This window comes from Eleutherodactylus coqui, chromosome 1, assembly GCF_035609145.1.
Source record: "Eleutherodactylus coqui strain aEleCoq1 chromosome 1, aEleCoq1.hap1, whole genome shotgun sequence".
Taxonomy (NCBI): domain Eukaryota; kingdom Metazoa; phylum Chordata; class Amphibia; order Anura; family Eleutherodactylidae; genus Eleutherodactylus; species Eleutherodactylus coqui.
Window position 1 is genome coordinate 477,178,360 of NC_089837.1, and position 27,801 is coordinate 477,206,160.

Sequence of the window (27,801 nt, forward strand, 5' to 3'; positions counted from 1 at the left end):
AGCAGTTAGTGACGCTCCAGTGTGGAGGTAATAGGACAGCAGTTAGTGACACTCCAGTGTGGAGGTAATAGGACAGCAGTGAGTGACACTCCAGTGTGGAGGTAATAGGACAGCAGTGAGTGACACTCCAGTGTAAAGGTAAAAGGACAGCCGTGAGTGATGCTCCAGTGTAGAGGTAATAGGACAGCAGTGAGTGACGCTCCAGTGTGGAGGTAATAGGACAGCAGTGAGTGACACTCCAGTGTGGAGGTAATAGGACAGCAGTGAGTGACACTCCAGTGTGGAGGTAATAGGACAGCAGTGAGTGACACTCCAGTGTGGAGGTAATAGGACAGCAGTTAGTGACACTCCAGTGTGGAGGTAATAGGACAGCAGTGAGTGACACTCCAGTGTGGAGGTAATAGGACAGCCTTGACTGACACTCCAGTGTGGAGGTAACAGAACAGCAGTGTGCGACTCGCCAGTATGGAGGTAATAGGACAGCAGTGAGTGACACTCCAGTGTGGAGGTAATAGGACAGCCTTGACTGACACTCCAGTGTGGAGGTAACAGAACAGCAGTGTGCGACTCGCCAGTGTGGAGGTAATAGGACAACAGTGCGTGCATCTCCAGTGTAGAGGTAATAGGACAGCAGAGAGTGACACTCCAGTGTGGAGGTAATAGGACAGTAATAAGTGACTGTGACTCTGCAGTGTGAAGGTAATAGGACAGTAATAAGTGACTCTCCAGCTGGAGGTAACAGGACAACAGTGAGTGACGCTCCAGTGTGGAGGTAACAGGACAGCAGTAACAACCCAGCATGGAGGTAACAGGACAGCAGCAACAACCCAGCCTGGAGGTAACAGGACAGCAGTGAGTAACAACCCAGCCTGGAGGTAACAGGACAGCAGTGACGCCCCAGCCTTGAGCTGGCAGCACAGTAGTGAGTAACACCCCAGCCTGCCGCTGACAGGACAGCAGTGACTAGCGCTCCGCACCGCCGTGTGTGGGACAAGCTGTGAGTTCGCAGTGTAGCTGGTGCCTCTAGGACCGCTCGGCCGCCGCCCGCACTTCCTGCCTCGCTCTCACACGCTCAGCCTGCAGCCCCCGGAGCCGCGGCTCGTCCTGCTACCTCCCCCAGGCCAGGCCGGGGACACCATGTGAGAGCAGGCCGCGACCAGCGCCGCCGCTACCACCTATCTCCTCGGGCTTCAGGTGAGTCCAGGTCCCGGCGGAGTGAGGCGGGGGAGGCCGGGGCTGCCGGAGGACGTGTAGGCCCCGCTGTTGGCTCGGCGGGGACGGCTCGTGCGGCGGACACTTCATCAAGTTCTTTATGCCGGAGTCCGTGCCGGGACTGTGGGAGGGAGGCGGCCACTGCACGGGCCCGGTAACATGGCCGCGGGGTGCACGGTCGTCCCCTGTAGAGGGGGGATATGCATGGCAGCTCCAGGACCACCAGCAGCAGCAGTTACATCCCCGGTAGGGGTCTATTGTCCCCGCCGGTGGTCCGCCGCCACTTCCACTGGAGTTTAAATGTCCGGCAGGAGGAGGAGTTGTAGGCACTTATGGAGGGCAGAAAGCTGCGGGGTCTTCTGGTTCATCACCGACGGACTAGGGAGGACGGCTCCGTAAAGGGGGAACCGACGGACTAGGGAGAACGGCTCCGTAAAGGGGGAACCGACGGACTAGGGAGAACGGCTCCGTAAAGGGGGAACCGACGGACTAGGGAGAACGGCTCCGTAAAGGGGGAACCGACGGACTAGGGAGAACGGCTCCGTAAAGGGGGAACCGGCGGATTAGGGAGAACCGCTCCGTAAAAGGGGAACCGACGGACTAGGGAGAACGGCTCCGTAAAGGGGGAACCGACGGACTAGGGAGAACGGCTCCGTTAAGGGGGAACCGACGGACTAGGGAGAACGGCTCCGTAAAGGGGGAACCGACGGACTAGGGAGAACGGCTCCGTAAAGGGGGAACCGACGGACTAGGGAGAACGGCTCCGTAAAGGGGGAACCGACGGACTAGGGAGAACGGCTCCGTAAAGGGGGAACCGGCGGACTAGGGAGAACGGCTCCGTAAAGGGGGAACCGACGGACTAGGGGGAACCGCTCCGTAAAGGGGGAACCGACGGACTAGGGGGAACCGCTCCGTAAAGGGGGAACCGACGGACTAGGGGGAACCGACGGACTAGGGGGAACCGCTCCGTAAAGGGGGAACCGACGGACTAGGGGGAACCGCTCCGTAAAGGGGGAACCGACGGACTAGGGGGAACCGACGGACTAGGGGGAACCGCTCCGTAAAGGGGGAACCGACGGACTAGGGGGAACCGACGGACTAGGGGGAACCGCTCCGTAAAGGGGGAACCGACGGACTAGGGGGAACCGCTCCGTAAAGGGGGAACCGACGGACTAGGGGGAACCGCTCCGTAAAGGGGGAACCGGCGGATTAGGGAGAACCGCTCCGTAAAGGGGGAACCGGCGGATTAGGGAGAACCGCTCCGTAAAGGGGGAACCGGCGGATTAGGGAGAACCGCTCCGTAAAGGGGGAACCGGCGGATTAGGGAGAACCGCTCCGTAAAGGGGGAACCGGCGGATTAGGGAGAACCGCTCCGTAAAGGGGGAACCGGCGGATTAGGGAGAACCGCTCCGTAAAGGGGGAACCGGCGGATTAGGGAGAACCGCTCCGTAAAGGGGGAACCGGCGGATTAGGGAGAACCGCTCCGTAAAAGGGGAACCGGCGGATTAGGGAGAACCGCTCCGTAAAAGGGGAACCGACGGACTAGGGAGAACGGCTCCGTAAAGGGGGAATCGACGGACTAGGGAGAACGGCTCCGTAAAGGGGGAATCGACGGACTAGGGAGAACGGCTCCGTAAAGGGGGAATCGACGGACTAGGGAGAACGGCTCCGTAAAGGGGGAATCGACGGACTAGGGAGAACGGCTCCGTAAAGGGGGAATCGACGGACTAGGGAGAACGGCTCCGTAAAGGGGGAATCGACGGACTAGGGAGAACGGCTCCGTAAAGGGGGAATCGACGGACTAGGGAGAACGGCTCCGTAAAGGGAGAACCGCTCCGTAAAGGGGGAACCGGCGGACTAGGGAGAACCGCTCCGTAAAGGGGGAACCGGCGGATTAGGGAGAACCGCTCCGTAAAGGGGGAACCGGCGGATTAGGGAGAACCGCTCCGTAAAGGGGGAACCGGCGGATTAGGGAGAACCGCTCCGTAAAGGGGGAACCGGCGGATTAGGGAGAACCGCTCCGTAAAGGGGGAACCGGCGGATTAGGGAGAACCGCTCCGTAAAGGGGGAACCGGCGGATTAGGGAGAACCGCTCCGTAAAGGGGGAACCGGCGGATTAGGGAGAACCGCTCCGTAAAGGGGGAACCGGCGGATTAGGGAGAACCGCTCCGTAAAGGGGGAACCGGCGGATTAGGGAGAACCGCTCCGTAAAGGGGGAACCGGCGGATTAGGGAGAACGGCTCCGTAAAGGGGGAACCGGCGGACTAGGGAGGACCGCTGCGTAGAGGGGGAACCGGCGGACTAGGGAGGACCGCTGCGTAGAGGGGGAACCGGCGGACTAGGGAGGACCGCTGCGTAGAGGGGGAACCGGCGGACTAGGGAGGACCGCTGCGTAGAGGGGGAACCGGCGGACTAGGGAGGACCGCTGCGTAGAGGGGGAACCGGCGGACTAGGGAGGACCGCTGCGTAGAGGGGGAACCGGCGGACTAGGGAGGACCGCTGCGTAGAGGGGGAACCGGCGGACTAGGGAGGACCGCTGCGTAGAGGGGGAACCGGCGGACTAGGGAGGACCGCTGCGTAGAGGGGGAACCGGCGGACTAGGGAGGACCGCTGCGTAGAGGGGGAGTCTGCAAATTTTATTATGGATGATTCGGATCCCCATCAATCAGTCCATCAACCAACGGCGGTCAGCGGACTGAATCAACGGGAGCCATGCCGCATGTTACGCTTCCGGTCCTGATGACCAATGATCATTCGGCTCGTTGCACTAATGACCTGGGATGACCTATCTTGGGGTCCTCCTCAACTAACGCACCCACCGTCCCCCCGCATGGTGCTCGGACAAGTAAGCATCAGTCTTAAACGAGCATGCTCGCTCATCTCTAGTCCTCATCAACTGATGGCGGACCGGACGTCATAATTGGTGGTTAGGGACGGAAGCGTATTGATATCCGTGGCAGTGACGCCTCCTGTTGCGTTACTGGCCCTTGCAACCAGCTTGCCTCCTATTACACTTCCGGACCTGACAACTAATGACTGCATCCGTCTCGCCGTACTAATAGTGGGCTGGCTGATTAGTGGGGAACCAGAGTGTCATTAACTGACAGCGGACCGGATGTCATCATTGGCGCTCAGAGCCGGAAGCGTAATAGCCGGGTTCACTCCTGTTGAAATCAATAGGAGCGATGCTTCCTGTTACACTCGCACCCTGACAACCAACCAATGATGACGTCCGGCTTGCCGCACGAACAGCGGGCCGGCTGAGTCCCAACCAATCAACTATTGATGACCTATCCTGAGTAAAAGTCCCAGAATGCCCCTTTAAGATGGGCGCAGACTTAAAAAGGGTTACCTTAGGGTTGGAGTGGAAGCTGCTGCTCCAACCCGTGTAGGTGCCGGTGCTCACAATTGCTGTCGAAGCTCTCATTGAAATCAATGGGAGCTATGCTTGTAATTTTAGGCTGGGGTCCCATTGATTTCAGTGAGAACTGTGCCTGCAGTTACAAGCGCCGACCACTGCACAGGGGTTGGAGCAGCGACTTCCGCCCCAACCTTGGGGTATCCCGGCTGTGATGACCGCGCTCCCTGGAAAACCCCTTTTAAGGGATTTTCCAACAAATAAAACATTAGCGGCAGTGGGGGGATGCATTATATATGAAAGAAAACGTAAAAACGGTATTTACCTCTGGCCACCATGCTACTGCCCTGCCACCACTCTGGTGTTCCGTTTACTTGGCGCTGCAGTGATTACGTGACTATTTACTCATGTGAACCTGTCAGCCAATAGGAGGCCTGATAGGGTCATCATCAGTGGTGTATATTAGAAGTCCATGTGACAGGTTTATGGGATGTCACTAGGCCAGAAAGCCCGGTGCTGTCACCTGTAAAATGCTGTGGACCCGGATCGCCATAGCGGTAATCTGGCACCACGGTGAGTGTGTGTGTGTGTATATATATATATATATAATTACTCTTTAACTCCTTATATTGTAAAACTACTCACCTAGGAGGCGCCGTTCGGGTCACTGACGCCGCTTTCTGGAAACCCGGGCAGGCTTCCGAGCACTTGCCGCCTCTAGCAAGAGATTGTTCTGATTGGCTGAGCTTGCAGGCTCTGCCAATCACTGCCAGCGCTGGATGCACCAATCACAGCCATGCATTAAATGGCTGTGATTGGTTTATCGAGCTCTGGCTCTGATCGACTGAGCCAGTGCTTGATGAACCAATCAGAGCAATCTCTTGCTGGTGCCGGGGTCTTCAAACCCCATCAATAGCAACAGATATGCACCATATTACGCACATATAAAATACGCTCTTAGTATGGAAACAAAATACACTCCTGTGAGTCCTTAATCCAAAAGAACCATCTTCTTGATAGACCTACATATTATTGCCCTCTGGTAGCTCGTTGGGTCGGTGAGGACCGCTTTAGCGCGGTTTCACACCTGCGGCGGGGATTTCGCTTTCCTGCTCCAATTGGGCGGCAGGAAAGGGCATTTCCCGCAGCCGAGTGGCGCCGTTTCAGGATGCAACCGAACAGCGCTGAACGGACCTCATTGACTATAATGGGATCTATTCGGTTTCCGCCCAGCTGCCTGGTTTTTAGACAGAAGAAAAAGCGCTCCCGATACGTTGAGCCGGGTATATGCTAAGGAACTTCTGACCAAAGGTCCCAATGCAGATGTGTAACCGGCCGTATCTAACTGTATAGCCCTGTCTGATATATACAAGATGTACAATAAAAAAAACCAAAAACACTTGTGATCAAGTCCTAATATTAAAGGGGTTGTCCCGCGAAACAAAGTGGGGTTATACACTTCTGTATGGCCATATTAATGCACTTTGTAATGTACATCGTGCATTAATTATGAGACATACAGAAGTTATTCATTACCTGTTCCGTTGCTGGCGTCCCCGTCTCCATGGTGCCGTCTAATTTCAGCGTCTAATCGTCTGATTAGACGCGCTTGCGCAGTCCGGTCTTCTCCCTTCTGAATGGGGCCGCTCGTGCCGGAGAGCTGCTCCTTGTACCTCCGCCCCGTCATGTGTGCCGATTCCAGCCAATCAGGAGGCTGGAATCGGCAATGGAGCGCACAGAGCCCACGGTGCACCATGGGAGAAGACCCGCGGTGCATCGTGGATGAAGATCCCGGCGGCCATCTTACTAAGGTAAGTAAGAAGTTGCCGGAGCGCGGGGATTCGGGTAAGTACTAAACGTTTTTTTGTTTTTTTATAACATGCATCGCGCCGAACGGGGGGCTATTGAAAAAAAAACAAAAAAAAACGTTTCGGCGCGGGACAACCCCTTTAAGGCCTAGTGCCCACGACTGTGACGGGTTCCGCAAGCGGAGCCCGTCACGGTCTCCCCCCAGAGACCCCATACTTACCTCCGGATCCGCCGCCCGACGTCTGGCATGACGCTTCGGCTCGCATGCGCGGTAGAGCGCATGACGGGGCAGGCGGGGAAGCGTTTTCACGCTATCTTCTGCTGTGCTACAGTGGAAGATAGCATTACGGATGGCAATGGAAGCCGTCCGCCCGCGGCAAATAGAACATGCCACGGGTGAATTCACGGGGTGGAATTCTGTGGTGGAATTCCGCACCGTGAGCATTGCACTATTAGGTTCAATAGAAACTAATAGCAGCGGGGCAACGCCGCGGATTTCCACCGCGTATCACGGAAATCTGCTGGTGGGAATTAGCCCTAATAGCTGCTCATAGAGGTGCGGACTTCATAGAGCAGAACCAGCTACATACACTGGATACTTCTCAGCAACTTCTGCTTTTATTACTCTGATGCAGGTTAAACAATAATTGAAACAATGTAACAAATAAATGTTATTAAAAACAAGCAGATACTCATTTCATGTAAACAGATCCCCTGTCTGTAAATAGCAAGACGATGCAGAAGTGGACATCGGCTTGATATAAAGTGTCATTCTATTGGATGCATGTATAGGGCTGCATGCACATGGCCGGTCCAATTCCGCTAGCATCCCGTAGCGGGATCCAACCCTGTGCCTGGCCAGAGGCCCATACTCACCTGTCCGGATCCACTGCGAGTGTCTTGGCCGGCGCGCATGCGCAGTACATGTCAGTTTTGAAATCATCGCGGCTCGGATCGCCACGATTTCCCGCACCATATAGAGCATTCTGCTATTCTTCCGCCGTGAACAGAAATCGCAAGTGATTTCCGCTCGTGTGCGTGGAAGAATCATTTAACATTGCATGCTATGGACAGACATTGCTGCAGAATTCGCGGCGGCTGGCCGCAAATTCCGCAGCAGAAATCCGTCCGTGTGCATTGGGCCTAAGGGCTCATGTCCACGGGCAAAATATGATTTAGGATCCGCAGCGGATCTCCCGCGTGCGGATCCGCACCCCATAGGGATGCATTGACCACCCGCGGGTAGATAAATACCCGCGGATCGTCAATAAAAGGGATTTAAAAAAAAATGGAGCATGGAAAAATCCGGACCATGCTCCATTTTCGTGCGGGTCTCCCGCGGGGACGGCTCCCGCGGGCTTCTATTGAAGCCTATGGAAGCCGTCCGGATCCGCGGGAGACCTAAAATAGGAATTTAAAGTATTTACCATCCGGCGCGGGCGGGGAAGGTCAGCTGTTCCTCACGGCCGCATCTTCCTTGCTTCGGCTCGGCGGATGTGCCCGGCGCATGCGCGCGGCACGTCGGCGACGTGCCGGCGACGTGCCGCCGGCGTCAGGAATTCATCCGCCGGCCGAAGATGAAGATCCGGCCGTGAGGAACAGCTGATGTTCTCCGCCCGCGCCGGATGGTAAATACTTTTAAATTCTTATTTTCGGCGCTCATGTCCGCGGGGCAGGAGGGACCCGCTGCAGATTCTACATGTAGAATCTGCAGCGGATCTGATTTTCCCCGTGGACATGAGGCCTAAAGGTTTGATCCCATACACATACTGATCATTAGGTCGTCTTCGCACAGACGATAATCGCTGCGGAAGCACAGTGGACATTCTGCAGCATTTGCAGTACAAGCCATGCGGAGGGGATTTAAAAAGTCTCCCGCACGTGGTGCGGAAAGTCTCCACAACGAATCCACAGTGTTTTTGAAAGATGCTGCGGTTTCTAAATCAGCGGCGTGTCTATTTAATGCTGCAGCATTCACCCCTTGCATTACCAAAATTAAATTCCGGAGCTGATACGCAATTTAAAATGTGTCCAAATCCATCCCATTTAGGTGCAGCGGAATTAGTGCACTATTCTGGTGTGTAATGCCTGCAGTGAGTTTGCCCCGTATTACGGTACCGCTATACTCCCAGAAGATAAATAACCATGATCTACCTTGCAGTCTCTTCTGTATCGTAGGTCAAATCCATAGGCAGGTCCTACTGCAGCTCTGTGATTACTGCATGACTATGGGGGCGGCCATGTCGCCTTTGGAGCATTTAGAGATGCTTTACAGCAGCTTCGTGGGTCATTCACACAATGGACAGGAGGGGCCCATTGACTTGTATGGAGACTGTCCTAGCATGTGCGTAGAGGTGATTGTGCAGGCAGGGGAGTAGATGGTCACAGCTGATCTCCTATTGTGAATGGTGGATCCTGTGTTATCTACATATCGGTGTTACCTCTCAGTGTAATCCTGCCTGTGATGTTAGTGAGATGACGGCTGCCAAGCTTCTCTACAGATCAGGCAGTGACAGACTAGTATTAATCTTTACACAGGGCGACTGTCGGGAACATAAACGCCGAGCAGCCATCCCACGGACTACCGCCCTACTATCACCAATGTGAACGCAGGTGGAGCAGCCGGGATTGTTCCAGCCGCCTGCCCGACTCCATTCATAGTACACGGGATTTGCTCAAACATTGGGGCGATCCTGTTTAGACGACCCGATAGTCACTTGGCTTTTATTTCGGCCAAACGAAAAAAAACAAATGACTCTTAACAGTTGAGCGATTTCTTGCTCAGTGCCCTGTCGGCGGCCGCATATACACAAGACCATCGATGCCTGAATTTGCTGTTTCCAACAATCATTTGGGCTACAATCGCCCCATGCAACGGTACCTTTAGGCTCTGTGGTCCGTGCGAAAAATTCAGGATTTTAGGATTTTTAAATAAAAAAAAAAAAAGATTGTGATCGAAAATGCAGAAAAAATCACCAGAATTTCTTTAAAAAATGTTTGTGATTTATAGACCAGGTCATTTTCTGATGGCACATTTGATTTATCTGCACAGAGTTAGGCTTAATGCACACGGGCAGCGGTATCCGTGTGTGCCCGTGGTCATGGGTATTAAAAGACAGGTCCTTACCTCTCAGGATCCAGTGCGAATCTCCTCTGTCGCAGCCGGATCTTCTTTCTTCAGCACGCCTGGCGCATGCGCAGTGCCTTTTTCCCGTGTATCCGTGGCACGTCCGCAGTGACAGCTGTGGGTGTGCCACGGATCAACAGCTTCCATTAACTTCAATGGAAGGCGTCCCTACATTTAGGGCATTCCTGAAGAGAAAGTTTCACTTATTCCCCTTGCTGGGAGCTCTAAAACGGACCTGTAAATCCAATCCTAGTAGAAGGTGGGCCCTAATATTAATAACTATAAGGCTGCTCACACATTGTAGTCAAATTGCAATTTGCGCAAAATAGTGGCAAAAAATGTCATATCAATTCCGTAGGTGGATAGAATCTGCGGGGATACAATGGAAGCTGCACAATAAGAGCGATACAATTGTATACAATCTGTATCAATCGTTTAAGGTTTCTGCTTGCCTTAAGGCCTCCTTCCCACGAACGGATTTCCGCCGCGTAATTCGCGGCGAAAATCCGCTGCGTTGCCCGCAGCTATTAGGTTCTATTGAACCTAATAGCACAATGCTCACGATGCGTAATTCCACCGCGGAATTACGCACCGCGATTTCTCTCGTCCTCACCCGCAGCATGCTCTATTTTCTGCGGGTGAGGACGGGCTGTACGCACTGACGGCTTCCATTGCAGTCAATGGAAGCCGTCCATTCACGCTATCTCCCGCTGTAACCAGCGGGAGATAGCGTGAAAAAACGCTTTCCCGCCCACCGCCGAGCGTCATATGACGCCAAATGACGCGGTCCGGCCGCGTCACGTGACACGGCCGGCCGTGCACGTGACACGGCTGGTGACACGAGGGCGGCGGGCGGTGACGCGCGGTGACGCGGCGGCGGTGGGCGGGGAAGCGATTTCACGCTATCTCCCGCAGGTAAGTATAGGGGCTCTGGGGGGCGCCGTGACGGGCTTCACAGCGTAATATTACGCGGCGGAGCCCGTCACGCTCGTGGGAAGGAGGCCTAATTGTTTACTTTCAGTTGATTGACCCCGTCATTCACTCAGTGTGTCTTGTTTCTACGGGACCCCCGAACATCGTTTGGGGGATTTAAATGCCGCTGTCAGCGGCATTTAAAGGGTTAATAGCCATGATTGCAGCTATTGCCTGCTGGTGTCAGCTGTAATAAACAGCTGACGCCCGCGCTGTATGAAGAGAGGTTGCCCCAAGACCTCTCTTCATACATACCCCGACGCTCCAGGACGTAAATGTACGTCCTGGGGCGGTAAGGAGTTAACATTTTTACCCAGCCACTCTATAGTTCCTGGTTGCTGCTGACCAGTGACTGCTGCAGCCAAAACAGTGACCTGCTATAGGCAGTAATTGGCTGCAGTGGTCCTGTGTGTCTGTCAAGTAATTTTAAGTAATAAGACAATCCCTTTAATTAAAAAAAACCATCAATTCAGCCGTAGTTTTTGCTTTTTGAGTCTGTAATAGTTGCATAAATCTCGTGTTCTATGGGTCGGTATGATTATGGCAGTACCAATATGCATAGTGCATTATATAATATATATGCATTATATTTTACTACTGTTTGAAATAAACTTTGACATTTTCTTATTTTCTCCCTCCATCAGAGGACAGTGTGCGATCGGTTAATCTCATATACTGTATAATGCGTTGCTAGACTCGGATTCCCTGTCTGTAATCCGCTGACAGCAAGCATGCTGTTAGGCCTTGTAGCCACTTGGCTGGCCGATCTGGGAGGAGGACCAGATTCCTCCATATGAAGACCTAGATGCTGCAGTTGCTTTGACGCATCTGGGGCGTTCTGTGGTCAGCGGTCTTATGCTCCTTAGGCTTTCCTCTGGTGGTCCAAAGGTATGGAGACACCTGAATAAATGGGCAGTGGTGGTTGGGAACACTATCCTGTGTGTAGTATGTTGCTAAGGGGAAAGGGACAAATCTGTGAGGGGTGGTGTACAACATGGCGGACATTTTGAAAGCTGCCATCTTGGAACCAAGTCAATATTTTCAAATTGGAAGACGTGCATGTAACATATGTATCTGATAGAGAATTGGATGAGGAATTCAGATGCGTTCTTAAATGGCATGAACCCCCTATTCCTGCTGTGTTCCGTGACGTGGAACATGATGACGATTACCTACAGGATATGCTCGTTGTGCTCCCCATTGTTTTGAATCATCAAGGCTATCCTCTTCTCCCATTCACGATGCACTGAGAGCAGCACCTCCGCAGACATGCTTGCAAGGCGTCCAGGATCCGCCACACTGCGAATTCTCACTGCCATGTACAATGGATTGACATCATCCCACAGGTAGAAGTCCAAGGGGGTCAGATCCGGCGATCGTGAATATCACGTCCATAATGTGGGGGCGCCATCCTGCTGGAAGAACACTGGGAACGTGCCGCTGTCCTTGAACAGTGACGGGAACACCTCGTCACGTAACAATTGCAGATACCTGGCAGCAGTAGGGTCTTCCTCAATGAAGAAAGGGCTCCCTATCTTTGTACCCCACAAACCCCACCATGGCGTTCTGCGCTCCAACCCTCTTGGAGGGTTCTGTCCATTGCAGGTTTGGTCGTGCCAGTAGCGGAGGTTTGTTCACCTCCCCGTTGCTCTCTTTACATGTTACTCTCACAGCCATATCTGTAACAATGAGTAAAGTGCTGATAACGTTGGCAGGAATAAAGGCCCATCACATTGAAGCACAGACTTGGATTCACAGATTGTGGTTCACATTCCCATTGGAAAATGTAAACTGCGTTCCAAGATGGCGGCTTTCAAAATGGCTGCCGTGTTGGGCACCGCCCCTGAGATTTACCTCTTCCCATTGGTAACATGCCACCCCCAGAATGGCATTTCCAACCACTGTTTTCCATTTATTCAGATGTCTCCAGACCTGCGGACCACCCGGTATAGTATCGGCTTAGTCACAGGGCTCTCTGCAGCTCTTTCAGTTGCCCACAGGGTCTTAAAGGGGTTGTTGGGTTAGCGGACAACATTTCTGCCAGAGCTGTAACTGTCTTATAATAAGAAAAAGAGGCATACTTGCCTTCCTCGTGAGGATCCCGCGCCAACGCCGTCCTGGTAATTGTTAAAGATGACATCACAGGAAATCACCTGATCTTTGCAGCCAATCAGAGGCTGCAGCATCACCACTCGTTCTGTAACTGCCGTGTAACGACTGGATGGTATCACATCTCTGGGGTGTCTGGTTTTGGAAGTATTGGTCAGTTTTGGTGTTTTTTTTGTTTTTTTTAATCCTTTTTGTAGTTTCTACCATAATGATTAACCACTAGATTTCTCCCCCCCCCCCCCCTTTAAACTGGATGTACGTTTTATGGTGGGAGCACTGGATCGCGGTCGATTGTCTATCCCCTTCCCTCCCCATGACGTAAGGGTACGTCATGGGAACCTGGGTACTTTCCACAAAATGACGTACCCTCACGTCATAGGGATAGCGCGAGATCATAGCAGATCTTGCGCTATCCCGCAGCGGGAGCCGGCTGTCACTAGTAGCCGGCCTCCTGCTGCAGCAGCCGCGGTGCACCCCCCGCTGTTAACCCCTTCCCTGCTGCGATCTAAGTAGATCGCAGTAGGGAAAGGGTTCACAGAGGAAACGCGCTCCCTCTGTGACTTCAGCCAGCTCTCGTGTTGTTATCACAGAGAGCCCGGCTGGTTTCTATGGCAACAGGACGCCAGATACCGGCGTCCTGTATTGCCATTGCCTAAGATCGCTGTAATAAGCGATAAGGCATGGCAGGAGAGAAGTCCTGTCATGCCTTATCGTAGCGATCATCAGTGCTGCAGTGAAAGTCCCTCAGAGGGACACAGATGGTGTAAAAAAAAAAAAAAATCAAAATAATGTGCAAAAAAAAATATAAAAAAAATATTAAACCCTTTTTAAATGCTTTTTCTCATAGTCGCATTAAAAAAAAAACATATTTGGTATCGTCGTATCCGTAATGATGCGTACAATAAATTGAACATGCTTTTCTGCACGGCAAAAAGTGTTTAAAAAATTTTAATTTTTAGCATTTTGCCTCCCAAAGAACGCAATAAAAGTGATAAAAAACGTATGTACCCCAAAATGGTACCAATAAAAACTACAGCTCGTCTCGCAAAAAAATAAGCCCCCACAAACCTCCGTGCATGCAAAAATAAAATAGTTATAGGACTTTGAATGCAGCGATTTAGAAAAAAATAATAATTTCCAAAAAAGGGTTTTTATTGTGGAAAAGTGGAAAAACCTAAAGAATTTTGGTATCGTTGTAACCGTACCTACCCGCAGAAAAAAATGTAATGTGTCATTAATGCTGCATAATTAACGTTTAAGAAAAAAAAAAATCTATGGCAGAATTGATGCGTTTTCTCTCCCTACGATCATAAAAAAAATAATAAAAGTTTTACAATATTGCCTATGTTCCCAAAAATGGCCCCAATAAAAACTACAGTTCGCCACGCAAAAAACAAGCCCTCATACGGCCGCGTCGACGGAAAAATACAAAGTTATGGCTTTTGAAAAATGGAGATGAAAAAATACCAAAAATCGTTTGCTCCTCAACGCCAAAATAGGCCGTGTCATTAAGGGGTTAAAGGCACCTTCACTCCACTCCATCAGCGAGGTTTATGGAAGATATAAAGAGGGTTACTAATTAGGAATTGTCACCCCTAACGTATAACGCATCGTTACTCGCTTCCAGGATGTAATGATGTCCTATTCTTTTCCTTTGTAGACATGGAGACAAACAATCACTTTGGAAGCACCGGCCAGCCTCCGTTATCCAGCGCCTCAGGACTGAAACAGCTGCCTCAGTTGGTGGAACCAGTTTACACAAACAATTCTCTTGTAATATTTCCTCAACAAGCAAAAGGTGAGCCGAGTCTTTGTGACGTCTTCTGATAATCGCTCAGATTCTTGCCGGATCGCGGTAGTCTGAACGATGATCGCTCAGTGTAAATGCCGGCAGCGACTGAACCACGAGCGGTAATTCGTTTGTCATTCAGTCTCTGTGGGCATAAAAAACCAACGATGATCGCTCAGTGTGAACAGGCAGTCATTCCTCTTTGAACAACTGCCTGTTTACTGTGAATGGAGGCGAGCGGCCGGATCGATCTCTGATCCTTTTCGTCTCCGATCACTGAGTGATTTTCGCTGCTGTGTGAAAGCAAAGGAGCAATTATCGCTGGGACGACTGTCGGGCGATGAAGTGTCTGACGATCAGCCTGCGTAAAAGGACCTTTGATGTGCGGAGTATAAGTTATCTATCATATAAACATATATACAGTTTGTATTAACATAATGGTTTAGTAGTGGTGGCCCCGCACTTTACGAAGTATCATGGACTGTATAAGTTTGGCTTTATGTGTAGTAAATAAAGTAAGATTGTTTGTGTTGTTCTGATTCTGTTTCTGATTGTATCCATTTTTTGCTTTGATTCTACCCTGGTGGCTGATTGTGCAGCCTTATGATAACCGGTGCATTTAACCCTCTAGGCTTCCTGTCCACGGCCGGGTTTTCATTGCGTTCACCACGGCGATAATCCGGCCGCGGGGAACGCAGTGAAAGCTCTCCATAGCGTTGCTATGCAGAGTGTTTCCCCCCCCCCCTGTCCACGAGCGGAGAATCATTGCGATTCTCTGCTCGCAGGCGGCAATTCGCAGCATGCAGCGAATTTACCTTGATACTCTGCGGTCAGCCCATCTGTCAGATAGGCTGACAGCGGAGATCCGCCGCAGGATACTGCAACGCCCGTGGACATGCAGCCTTAAGGACCAAGCGTGGTAAATATAGAATGGTAGAGTTGGAAGGGACCTCCAAGGTCATCGGGTCCAGCCCCCTGCTCAGTGCAGGACCACTTATTCATTTCAGACAGGTATTTGTCCAGCCTTTGTTTGAACACTTCCATTGAAGGAGAACTCCCCACCTCCCGTGGTAACCTGTTCCACTCATTGATCACTCTCCCTGTCTAATATCTAATCTGTGTCTCCTCCCTTTCAGTTTCATCCCATTGCTTCTAGTCTTTCCTTGTACAAATGAGAATAGGGCTGATCCCTCTGCACTGTGACAGCCCTTCAGATATTTGTAGACAGCTATTAAGTCTCCTCTCAGCCTTCTTTTTTGCAAACTATACATTCCCAGATCCTTTAACCGTTCTTCATAGGACATGATTTGCAGACCGCTCACCGCGCTTAGTCCTGGGAACAGGATTTAAGCCTCTGCTCATGCAATCAAGCAGTATCAGATTGGTTTCTCAGCTGGTTAGTTAGAGCCGTGGACCCAGAGGAGAAGGGAGAAGCGTTTTTTAACTTCTCCTTTCCTGGCTACATAGCGTTCAATGAGCGCAATGTGCTAAGAAGTGGAAGTGTTTCTGTTAAAACAGAGCTGAAGGAACCTTGCAAACACTGATCAGCTCTATTAGTGAAAACTGTCACTACGTTGGGATGTTTTTTCCTGTAACTGGGACTCCCATGGATGCCCCGGCTACAGTGGAAAAGTGTTAAATAAAGAAAAAAAAACAAAAAACACAAGGTGAATAACCCTCAGAAGTCTTATGACATCATGGGGGTCATAAATGTTAAAAAGATAGTTACAAAAATTATTGAATAGAATAAAAATATATACATAAAAAAGAAAATGACCCAAAGCCGACGCCAACCAAAACAGTCATCGTATGTGTCCTGTAATCGAAAACTATACATATTATGTATGAAAATGTCCAAAACAAAATGAGAAACCTGTCGCCAATGTTTTTTTTTTATATCCCTAATAAAACAAAAAAACGGGGGGAAAAAAGCCAATGAAAACAGATATAAAAAAAAATGTCACCAAAAAAAAGGCAGCAAAAATAATTTTGATAGCTGAAGGAAAAAAAATAGGGCAGTAAAACTACCACCTGGGTAAAATCCCTAAAGTGTCTGGTCCTTAAGGGATTAATAACCTCATTCAGCAATTCATTTATTGTATTTTTTGTCGCTGTTGTCTGTGTAGGTCTGAATTGCGACATGCCAGTGAATGGCCTGATCTCCCCTTCCATACCAACTAATCCTCATGGGACGTATGCATCAGATGCCAGTACCACCAGTCACCCCGCATCCAATAACTTTGACTACCTCTGGAAATATCCCAAGTCTACTATTGTCATTGACAGTCACGGGCAAAGTCCACATCAGGTCAACGGTTCCACATCTCCATTGACAAATGGCCCATTTTGTAAAGGAAGCTCCCAGGACGCCTGGGAAAACTCTGCCTCCAGCCATCCAGCATCTCTCACAATCAGTGGTCAAGACTTGTGCAACTTTAGTGATTCTGATGTAAAAGTGGCAGCTGAAGTAAATGAGACTGATTGCTTTTCGGAGACCTCCAGTCCAGCTCCGTCATCACCGGTATCTAGTGTACAATGCCTCTCTGTTAGCTCTCAATGTCAGGAAAAACAGCAGGAAATGGAGTCAAATGCTGCAAACGTATTGGAGAATGATGGAAGGCTGACAGATGATGGGGAGTCCTCCGATGCACAAACAGGTGTGTATTGCACTTCTTCATAGGGGTATCCCATCTTATAAAGTCATTGCCTATAGTTAGGATAGGCCATGACTTTATGAGCAGTGATTGTCTGACCTCTTGGAGGATTAAGAGGACGCAGCAACGGTGTTTTGTTGCATCCCCTACGCTTTCTTTTACCCACTGCACAACAGTACCTCGATCACCTGCCATGGCGGCCGCAGGAAAACTCACAAGGGTGCACAGCACTAAACCATGGCCCCCCTCATTTTCAGGATCAGTCCTGACCGGGACTTTTAACCCCTTGAGTGGCACGCCCGGAAATTTTCCGGGACGAGCTCCACTGCCGATAGTGATATAGCCCGGAAGATTTCCGGGCTATGTATCACTATGGGAGCTGCAGAACACAATGCCACAAGATGTGACATTGTGCTCTGCCTGCACAGACCCACAGAGAACAAATCAAGGGCTTTGAAAAACCAGCAGAAGATATTGCCGATCTGCCGGCAATCTCCTGCTTCGAAGCCTCCTGCTTTGTTTATAGGTTGCCATAGAGACCATCGGCTTGTCAGAAGCAAGCCGATGGTCTCTGTTGTAGGGAGAGCTGGTGCTTGGCTGTCAAAGGATCAGCTCTTACAGCAGAGATCAGAGAAAACCTCCGATCTCTGCTGTGTTAACCCTTTACATGCTGCAGTCTATGTGACTGCAGCATGTAAAGGGCTGTCACCGCAGCATGTAAAGGGCTGTCACCATCGGACCCCCGGAATGTGATCAGGGGGTCCTGATGGGTCCCTGTGGAAGTCCCCTAAAGGGGCAAAAAAAAAAAAAAAAAAGTAAAAAAAAAAACAAAAGTAAAAAAATTATAAAAAAAAATTATAAAAACACTTGTCTCCCTTTACTTTGTAAAAAATCTAAAATAAAATCACACATGTGGTATCCATTCATCGTAATGACCCAGAGAAGGAAGTTAATACATTATTTAACCCCTTAATGACATGGCCCCTTTTTTTCTTTTTTTTCCCCATTTCTTTTTTCCTCCCCCGTTTAAAAAATCACAACTTGTCCCGCAAAAAGCAAGCCCTTATATGGCCATGTCAATGGAAAAATGAAAAAGTTATGGCTCTTGAGACGCAACTGCAAAATTAGTTGAAATTCAATGATTAGACCATTTAAAAAAACCTGCCCTGGTGGGTCTGACAGGGTGGTAGGAAACCTGCCACTCAAGGGGTTAAAAGGGCACTATCATCACCTTTGAGCTCCATGTTACTAAGAGATGGGCATACACGTTTGTAGCAATGGCCCCTTCAAACTGTTGACCAGCAGGGATGCTTGGAGCCAGACCTTCAAGGATCTGATACTTATGACCTATCCTAGGGATTGGTCATCAATATTTCAGTCTATTAACCCTTTCCAATCGACTGTCTGACATCTAAAGACCTTCTGATTGAAGGCTGTACAGCTCTGATGTCAAAAGATGTCCGGCAGGGTATTCTTGCTGTATATTACTGGCCGCTCTGTTGTCAGGGGCCTCTCCAGCATGTCCTATACTGCAGTACTGGCTCTAGCCAGCAGATGGTGCTATTGTATAATGGCAGAAAGAGAAAATCCACTAGGAAACCCTGAATCCAAAATTGGATTGCAAAGGGTTAAAACCCCTATAAGTGCAGCTAATTCAGATGCATTGAAGAATAATTGCAATTTGCAACAAAAAAATTGTCATATTTTTTAAATGGCAGAAAATAACTATATACATTATAAAGGCCATAGATGCATCTATAATAATAGGAGGCAAACCTTGCATAATATTGCAGGACGTTTATCAAGTTCTTGAGTAACACACTGGGCCTCTGACAGGATGTAATTCACAGAGCCTTGACTATTTGCTGTGACACAGTTGACCATTTTCTTGCTGGTGTCCTTATTAATGTGACTCGCACCAACATACTAATTAAACCGGTCTGTGGTGTTATCACAATATAGGTCTAAGAATATTTGAGCACAACGGACCGGACCTGGGACTTGACCCACTTAGCCCAGCTGCATCCAGCCCATTTCCTGCTCCTGATGTCACTGGTGGGAATGGCCATTCTCCGTTTCCACCCCAACTTGAAGATTCCCATGTTCTCCACTCCGATTCCACTATGGATACCTCTGAAAACGAAGCCAGCGGGGGTAAGTTTCACTACGCGCTTTATAGTATCACTCTTAATTGCAATGTATTAGTATATATTCCTTTTGTATCTATTACTTTATATTACTTGCTGGCTGTGTCATTCAACAGTTCTGAAGGCTAGTTCCACTGCCACACACAGCAATTACTTGATGAGTATATGTACAGATTGCCAGTATTTCAGACAGTAGGTCCGTATCACTGTACAGCTAAAGGCCCTTTTAAATGGAACCAACCGCATAATTGCCTTTTTTAGTTTACAAAGCTTTGTATTTTCATATAGAAATAAAAAAAACAAAACAACATACCGTATATACTCGAGTATAAGCCAAGTCAATAAGTATTACCACAAAAACTGGTAAGACTTATTGACTCGAGTATAAGCCTAGCTAGCTAGCCTATACTAGGTAAAGAAAAAATGCAATACTCACCTCCCAGCCGGCGTCTGTGTCCTCGGTGCGATGGTCTTCCTGAAGGTTCGGCAAGCTACTTTATAGAATTCTCCCCGCTGTCCTCTCCCTGCTTGGCTTTGAATTTCTCCGCCGTCAGCGCTGTCTAAGTAAGCGCTGTCATTGGATCGAGCGCCAGCCAATCACAGCCATTCAGTGATGTCATCCACTGAATGGCTGTGAATGATCGAGCGCCGGCTGGTGCTCGGTCTAATCATAGCGCTGACGGTGGGGGAATTTAAAGCTGAGCAGGGAGAAGACAGCGGGGAGAATTCTCAAGCAACTTGCCACACCGCCGGGGAGACCATCGTGTCGGGGACACAGATGCAGGCTGGGAGGTGAGGTTTTTTGTTTTTCTTTTGCCTCACTCGAGTATAAGCCGAGGGGGGGGCTTTTCAGCATAAAAAAAGTGCTGAAAAACTAGGCTTATACTCGAGTATATATGGTAATTTGGTATCATTGACAGAAGTTTTAGGGGTCCTCGGCTTGGGATACTCTTCTGTTGGGCCCTGTTGTTACACTGAACAATAATCATTCAGATTCTCATTGGATCGAAGGAATCTGAACAATAATGAAGTGTAAATGCCGGCAGCGACGGAGCAACTAACGATATAATTGGTTCATCATTCAGTTTCTGCAGGCATACAAATCAAATGACAATCGGCCCGTTTAGATGTTCTTATATGAGCGACAGCCTGTCTGCTGTAGATGGAGGCTGACGGCCAGAAGGATCTCCGCTGCCTTTCGCCTCCATTTAAGAGCCGGACAGTCGTCCCGTGTAAGAGGACCCTTAGCTGCCATGTACTGCTTGGTTTTTCTTCTCATCCTAAATGGCTCTGAATGGAATGTGGCTTCCAGGAGTAACAAAAGAGGGTCGTAGTGCAGAGAAAGACCACCAGCAACATAGTTAACAAATCAAAACCATTATCCACATGTCGTTAGAATTGTGATTTTTGTTTTTGTTTTTGTTTTTTTTCACCCTGGACAACATTTTAAAGTATTTTTTTCATTATGAGACAACTGCTCTATGCTTATGGCTCTAGAATAGAATAATATCTGAAATTCTCTCTTTCTGCCATGATATTTGTTTTGCTGACACATTGTTCTATTTGGTTAAATAGCGGAATCCGTCAGCAGTACATTAAATGAGCCGGAGGAAACTGAAGTTGGAATGCAACAGCCAGACGAGAATCCCATGCTTGAATCTCCAGATGCGGATTGTCTATCACAGTCGGATGTTGCCTTCTATCCAGTGGTTGAAGAAGTCAAGAACTCTGGCTTATCCCCTTCGGCGTCTGCATCTCCTGAGCCGGGAGATTCCGGAGTACAAGGTAGTTCCAGACATTGGTATAGTCCTGGTTTAAAAGGACCACAGGGCTGTATTTATACCTGATCTGCAGTCTCCAATATACTACTGCATTGTACTTTTTGCCATAGTGTTCTACCAATATATGGAGCGATCTGTAATCAGGACTGATTTCACAATGAGTGCGGCTACAGTCCCTACACAAATCGGCTGGAGGTCGCACATGCTTCTCTTACACAAGTCTTAATGCAAAGTGCACTTGAGTAAAATGTAACAAATTTATTAAGAGGTGCAGTTATGGAAAGGGCAAAGCGCAGCCTGCTTGGTTGTTTCCGTATTCCTGGCCACGGAGTACAGAGCGGTTATCCCTGGGATGGGAGAACCCTTTCTAAAAGAAAGTATTGAGACTATTCAAGTCAGTGGGGATGCAAAAAAAAACCAGCCAGCACACGGATTGCATCTGTATGCTATTCTTACTTTATGGCTGCTGCTAGGAAATGCAAAAAATAAAGAATTGGGCCCGTTTCCTGTTTGTTTGTTTTTTTGCCAATGTGAAAAATAGATGACCTACTAAAGCTAGGGAAAAAAAACACAGACTGCATACGGATGGCATATGGAACCGCGCTCGTGTGAAAAATGTTTATTTTCCCATATGCAACACAGATGAGTTTCACACGCTCTCATGCCTGTAAGCCTTTTACTTTTGCTTATATGTGTCCCTGCTGAGCATATGTGTGTCTACAGATAATACGTCAGAAGTGGATAAAAGCCCAGAAGGAAGTATAGCGGAAGAACCCACTCCTGCATTAGAGAGCAACTCGTTGGATGAAAGTTACACTCATAACGCAACCCCCGAACCACCCAGCGTCCCTGATCCTGAAGAGGAAGACCTGGACCTCGGGGAAATAAAGGGTAAGTCCTAAATTGCATGCCCAAGTGTGTAAATGACAGCTTACCAAATATCAAATTACTATGGCCAAATGGCATAATATGCATTCCTAATGCAGTTATGGGAATTTATAGGGGATATGGACACAGCTAATGCCCCATTTAGACGGGGCGGGCTGTCGGGCAAATGATGCGATCCTTGCTCCTGCACTCTCTCTCCCCCCACCCACCTCCATTCACTTTAAGCAGACAGTCGTTCAAAGTCGTTCTCATTTAGTCGCTCCATGCATTTACACGGGACAGCTATTGCTCGAATTCCGCGGGAATTTGAACAATTCTGAACGATATTGCTGTTGAGTCTCTTTTTTGCTCCGCTATTTAAAGGGAGTTTTCCATCTCAGACAGGTTCCATCCAGATTTCCGCTTGGATGTCTCTTTCAGCGATCCAGATGGAAACCCTGCAGGGTGTGGAAATAAATGTGAACAGGCCTTAACAAGAGGCTCACTCCTAAGACAATAGCAACAGTCCTGGATGTTCTCTATTTGTAGATAATTTGTTGACTCCTAGACCGACATATACACAGGTCTTTAGCAATGCTTTTGTAGCCTTCTTCCGCTTAATGCCTTTATAAAACATCTTGAGAAAGTTGTTTGCATCAAGGCATGTCTCACACTAACCAGTCTTAGAAGAACAGATTTGTCAGTTACCAGTCTTTGTATGCCTTTATTTAGTGGGCAAAGCACATGTGAAGCCAACATTTTTAATCTCATCTCCTTAAAGGGGTTGTCTCGCGAAATCAAGTGGGGTTATACACTTCTGTATAGCCATATTAATGCACTTTGTAATATACATCGTGCATTAAATATGAGCCATACAGAAGTTATTCACTTACCTGCTCCGTTGCTAGCGTCCCCGTCGCCATGGTTCCGTCTAATTTCGGTGTCGTCTTGCTTTTTTAGACGCGCTTGCGCAGATGGGTCTTCTCCCTTCGGCTCGGTAGCATTGGCGTTTTGGCTCCGCCCCCTTGTACGCATCATCGCGTAGCTCCGCCCCACGACGTGTGCCGGTTCCAGCCTCCTGATTGGCTGGAATCGGCACGTGACGGGGGCGGAGCTACGCAATGACGCGTAGAAGGGGGCGGAGCCAAAACGCTGATGCTGCCGAACAGACCCGAAGGCAGAAGACCCATCTGCGCAAGCGCGTCTAAAAAAGCAAGAAGACACCGAAATTAGACGGAACCACGGTGACGGGGACGCTACGGAGCAGGTAAGTGAATAACTTCTGTATGGCTCATATTTAATGCACGATGTATATTACAAAGTGCATTAATATGGCCATACAGAAGTGCATAACCCCACTTGATTTCGCGAGACAACCCCTTTAAGGACTAAGTCACATGGGGGAGCCCTTGTTGTGCGGGGACAGCACACGGACTCGAGTGTACTATCTGATTTTTCACAGATCTGTTGCCTCTGTATGGGCGCTCTCATCCATAAATCGGACAAGAATAGTACATGCTACAATCTTCACACAAACCATCGGTCCATGTGAAAAAATAGATGTATGAATATCCTTATGGGATGTGTGTGAAGTCTGTTGTACACAGGCTCGAGTCACGTCCATCTGAATAAGTCCTAATTGAAACACCTCCTGCCAATTAGCTCTTTAGCACAGACATTCACTTCCATTTAATTCTTGCGCTATGACTGTAATAAGTGCAGATATCTAAGTAATTCCAAAGGGTTCACATATTTATTTTGGAACTGTAATTGGTTCTAGAACATCAGAATCAGTAGATGAGTAAGTTTACATAATGTATACACCCACAGCTGAAAATGAGTGATAAAATACGCATTAAGGGACAGACACTTTTTAGGGATTCTACTAGAGATGAGCGAGTACGCTCGGATAAGTAACTGCATTCTTGTCCGAGCATGCTCAGGAGGGGGGGGGGGGAGGGGAGAGTGAGAGACATATCTCTCCCTCCCCCCCCCCCCCGAGCACGCTTGGACAAGAACGCAGTTACTCGAGAAGAGCGAGGCTTGACTTAGTTACATCTCTCATCTCTAGATTTTACCCATGTGGTGGTTTAACTGCCCGGTTTATTTTCCTTCAGCTACCAAAATTTTGCTGCATTTTTTCCCCCATGACATATTGGGCGTTTTTTTGTTTTGTTTTGTTTTTTTAAAAAAAAACATCTTTTTCACTGACTTTTTTTCATTTTTTTTTTTTTTTTTTAGTTTTATTGGGGGTAAAAAGTAAAAAAAAATTATTTTGTGTTTAACATTTATAGTTATTTTTTTTAAATTGGCATATTTACATTATGTACACTAAAAAAAAGTATGGGAGTGGGTTCCTCATTTTGTTTCAGACGTTTTTATATATACAATATGTATGGTTTGGGATTACAGAGCGCATACAGCAACGGTTTTTGTTTTTTTTACTGTCTGTTTCGCCCATGAGGTCATATGAGACCTCTGGGGGACATTCATATATATAATTTTATTTTTTTTTGACACTTTTCCACTGTAGCTGAGGCATCTAAAGGAGCCCCAGTTACAGGGAAAACATCCCCTGTAGTGACATCAGTCACTAGCAGAGCTGATCAGGGTCTGCTAGGACCCTGTAGCTCTGCTGTGCCAGGGGATCTCGGCGGTTACTTGACTGCTGGCTCGAGTAGTTATACTTCTACTTTCACTTCTTAGTACATGGCGCTTATTGAGCGGTGTGTACTAGGGAAAAGAGAAGCCAGAAGGGGTTAAAAACCACTCCTGCCTTCTCTTTTGGGTTCTCAGCTGTGACTAACAGCTGACAACTTGTCCTGCTTTTGATTGATTTCAGGAGCAGAGGCTTTAATTCCGGCAGTATTTTTACTATCGTGCAGGATTAAAGCCCAGGACCAAGTGCCGTAAATTTACTGTGCTTGGTCCTTAATGGGTTAAACAGCAGAAAACAAGAAAAAACACTTTCATACTAATTTAAATGTCTCTGGGAGTCCAACAAAGTGGCGTGGCTGCCGTCATTACCTTTTGGGATTAACGGTGAGCAGTCGACTCCTATTAAACCTAGTGTGTCCATTCAGACAATGGCGCAAGCACATAAGTTCACATTATACACATACATTTCTGCATGCACATTGTACATGCGCACAACACGCACAGCTCTGTAGCATTCACATACATATAATTTGGCTACATGCGCGCACTCACACATCTGCAGCTGGCATGTTTAACACTGATTTCATGACCCCCGGTAGCTTCTGCTTGGTCACGTAGTTACAACGGTCCTACTGCTACTGAAAGACCTTTGATCTTTACTATTGTCTGTCCCTCTGTGTACAGAGGAACAGCGGCTCCCCAGGGAGACATGTGAGGGATCTCCAGTGTTATCTGCTGGAGGGGAATGATCAGGCAGGGAGAGGGGGGACTGTGCAGCCGCAGTATGTATGGCTGCAGAGTTCTCCCAATGAGTGATCAGCACACTGCCGGATCCTTAAAGCAGCAGTCAGGGGTCTCTGGATCTACCAGACCCCCCTGCCTCTGGCAATAATCTTGATAAGATTTGCTGAAAACTGCCTCGTATAGTCAGAAAAATACAGCAGGGAATTAGTGAACTGCTTGATCTTCGTTATTATATCCTCCTCCAATCCCATACGTCACAGTATTTATAAAATAGCAAGTTCATCTAATTTTATTGTAGTACCACTTAAGCGAAAGTAAACCTGCATTGTCTCTTCTCTCCATTCACTTAATTGTTAGCAGTTATGCGCAACTTCAAGCTGCGGAGAGAATAGTGATCAGAAGCCCTAGACAATGTCTGCTGCCGTGACCACAACTGATGGCTGACTGATGACTTCAGGGGGTTCTTTAAATATGGTTTTAAAGCCAAATGCTTTTATCTTGCAGGATCTACAGGACGGAGGAGGGTAGCTACTCCAGAAGAGGTGCGTTACCCTCTGCTCCATGGGTAAGTCATTTCTGTTTCATGCTCTAAAGTAAGGAAAAAAGTTCCTAGACTGCAACCAGCAACGATTGTGTTTTTAATATAAAGAGCCACAGTTTGTTTTTAGTTGATGGGCCATATACAGGCCATCTGCTATCTTGCCTCCTGGTTCCCCCAATGCAGTTTCATGTGTAGTTCTATACAGACTACAATCCCCATTATGCTTCTGGCTCCTATGAGAGGGAAGGTGCAGCGTCACATTTCACTGTGTCTGCTATACTTTGAGTCCTGTCTGCGGGCTGTGGTGGTATAGAACGTGTAGAACTAATTAAACTCCCCTGATGTATACTGTGTGTCTTTCATATCTACTGAGAACCCACTATATGTCTAGGATAGGCAGCTTCACACTGCTTCCCCTGTCTCCTGCTTAGAAGAGTTGATGGGGGAAAACCCATCAGAAGCAGGAGGAGCAGCAGTGTGTATCACACAGGAATACACTGCACTCTTCACAGACAGCGTGAGCCGGGGCAGTTGTAGAAGGCCCAATGTCCACGGGTGGATTTATTTATTGAACCCATGCGGGTCATCCGCAGCTCTAGCCACCCATAGAGAGGCATATGACATTCTGCAAATCATTTAAAATCAAATCCGCAGGACTTAAATGAATTGCGATGTCCCACGTGGATAATAAATCCCAGCATGCTCCATTTTACCACGGCTCAAGCGGCTCCATTCATCTTTATGGGAGCTTAGAATTCGCATTGCATCCACAAATACAATTTAAATGCATTTGCGGATCCGCTGCGGATTTGACGGTTAGAAGCAATTAGGAAGGTTGGAGGAAAAGGCTGGGAGGTGGGGTTCGGATTTTTTCCGCACGGATGACCTGCAGTACATCCGCTGTGGAAATCTGAATGAAATATCTGCGCATGCCATGGACATGAGGCCTAATGGCCCATTTAGACAGGACGAATGTGGGGCAAACGATTGCTGACACTCGTCCCCGCATATACTTGCTCTTGTGCTGTTGCACAGGAGCGAGTATCGCTGGCTCACAGCAGGACGGCAGTAGGAGATTTCTCTCCTCGCACTCCCCCGTCCCTCTCCATTGACTTTACATGGCGGCCGTTCAATACTGAACAGCTGCTATTTACACTGATCGATCAGCGATCTGCTCATCGGCCGGTGCCATATGCAGCATAAACGATGGAGGATGAGCTGAACAATGATCGTTCAGTCGAAATAGCAGCCATTCAGTATTGCCCCGACATTCGTTCCCTTCTAAATGGGCCTTAACTCTAGCTAATCATTGTATGGACTCGCCTGTATCACTACATTCCTACATCCCTAGCTAAGGCAGAAATTGTACCTTCAGCAGCGCTTTATACGCTGGGGATATACAGTGGAGGGTGAAGCTGCGTGGGGAGGAATTTGAGATCTATAAGGAAGGGTTTGATAGATGCTGATGTAATCCTGTACAAGAAGTCCTCCACACAGGGAAGACTGACAACCGGTCTACACAGAGGAGCTAACTTTTCATTGGTAGTCAGATTGGGGAATCACATGACACAGCTGCTCATAATAAAAGGGTTTGAAACGTATGGCTACTAGAGATGAGCGAACGTACTCGTTTAGGGCAATTTCGCAATCGAGCATCGCTTTTTTCGAGTAACTGACTACTCGGGCAAAAAGATTCGGGGGGGGAGGGGCACCAGGGGTGAGTGGGGGGTTGCAGAGGGGAGTGGGGGGAGAGAGAGCTTCCCCCCTGTTCCCCACTCCACCACGCTGCCCCCCGAATCTTTTCGCCCGAGTAGTCAGTTACTCAAAAAAAGCGGTGCTCGATTGCGAAATCGCCCTAAACGAGTACATTTGCTCATCTCTAATGGCTACATCTGAGCTGGGGAGATACAAGTTATACAATTTGACTATTGCTGGTAAGTTAGCAATATGTATCCAAAAGTAAGATTTGCTAGAGTGCATCTTTAACTATTTAGTTGTGTCTATTTAGTTTAGTTTAGAGAAATCCTACATAT

At 48.5% G+C, this 27,801-nt stretch overlaps 1 protein-coding gene across 1 annotated transcript in view; it reads left to right on the forward strand.

Annotated features, from left to right (window-relative positions):
- The first annotated feature begins 949 nt into the window (after nt 1–949).
- BAZ2A (bromodomain adjacent to zinc finger domain 2A) overlaps nt 950–27,801 on the forward strand; it is a 65,751-nt gene continuing 38,899 nt past the window's right edge. Inside the window, exons 1-7 of the mRNA XM_066584771.1 lie at nt 950–1,194; nt 14,248–14,385; nt 16,503–17,033; nt 18,993–19,184; nt 20,753–20,962; nt 21,682–21,849; nt 25,732–25,792. Coding sequence (XP_066440868.1) covers nt 14,250–14,385; nt 16,503–17,033; nt 18,993–19,184; nt 20,753–20,962; nt 21,682–21,849; nt 25,732–25,792 — 1,298 coding nt within the window. The 5' untranslated portion in view covers nt 950–1,194; nt 14,248–14,249. The remainder of the gene's footprint in view (nt 1,195–14,247; nt 14,386–16,502; nt 17,034–18,992; nt 19,185–20,752; nt 20,963–21,681; nt 21,850–25,731; nt 25,793–27,801) is intronic.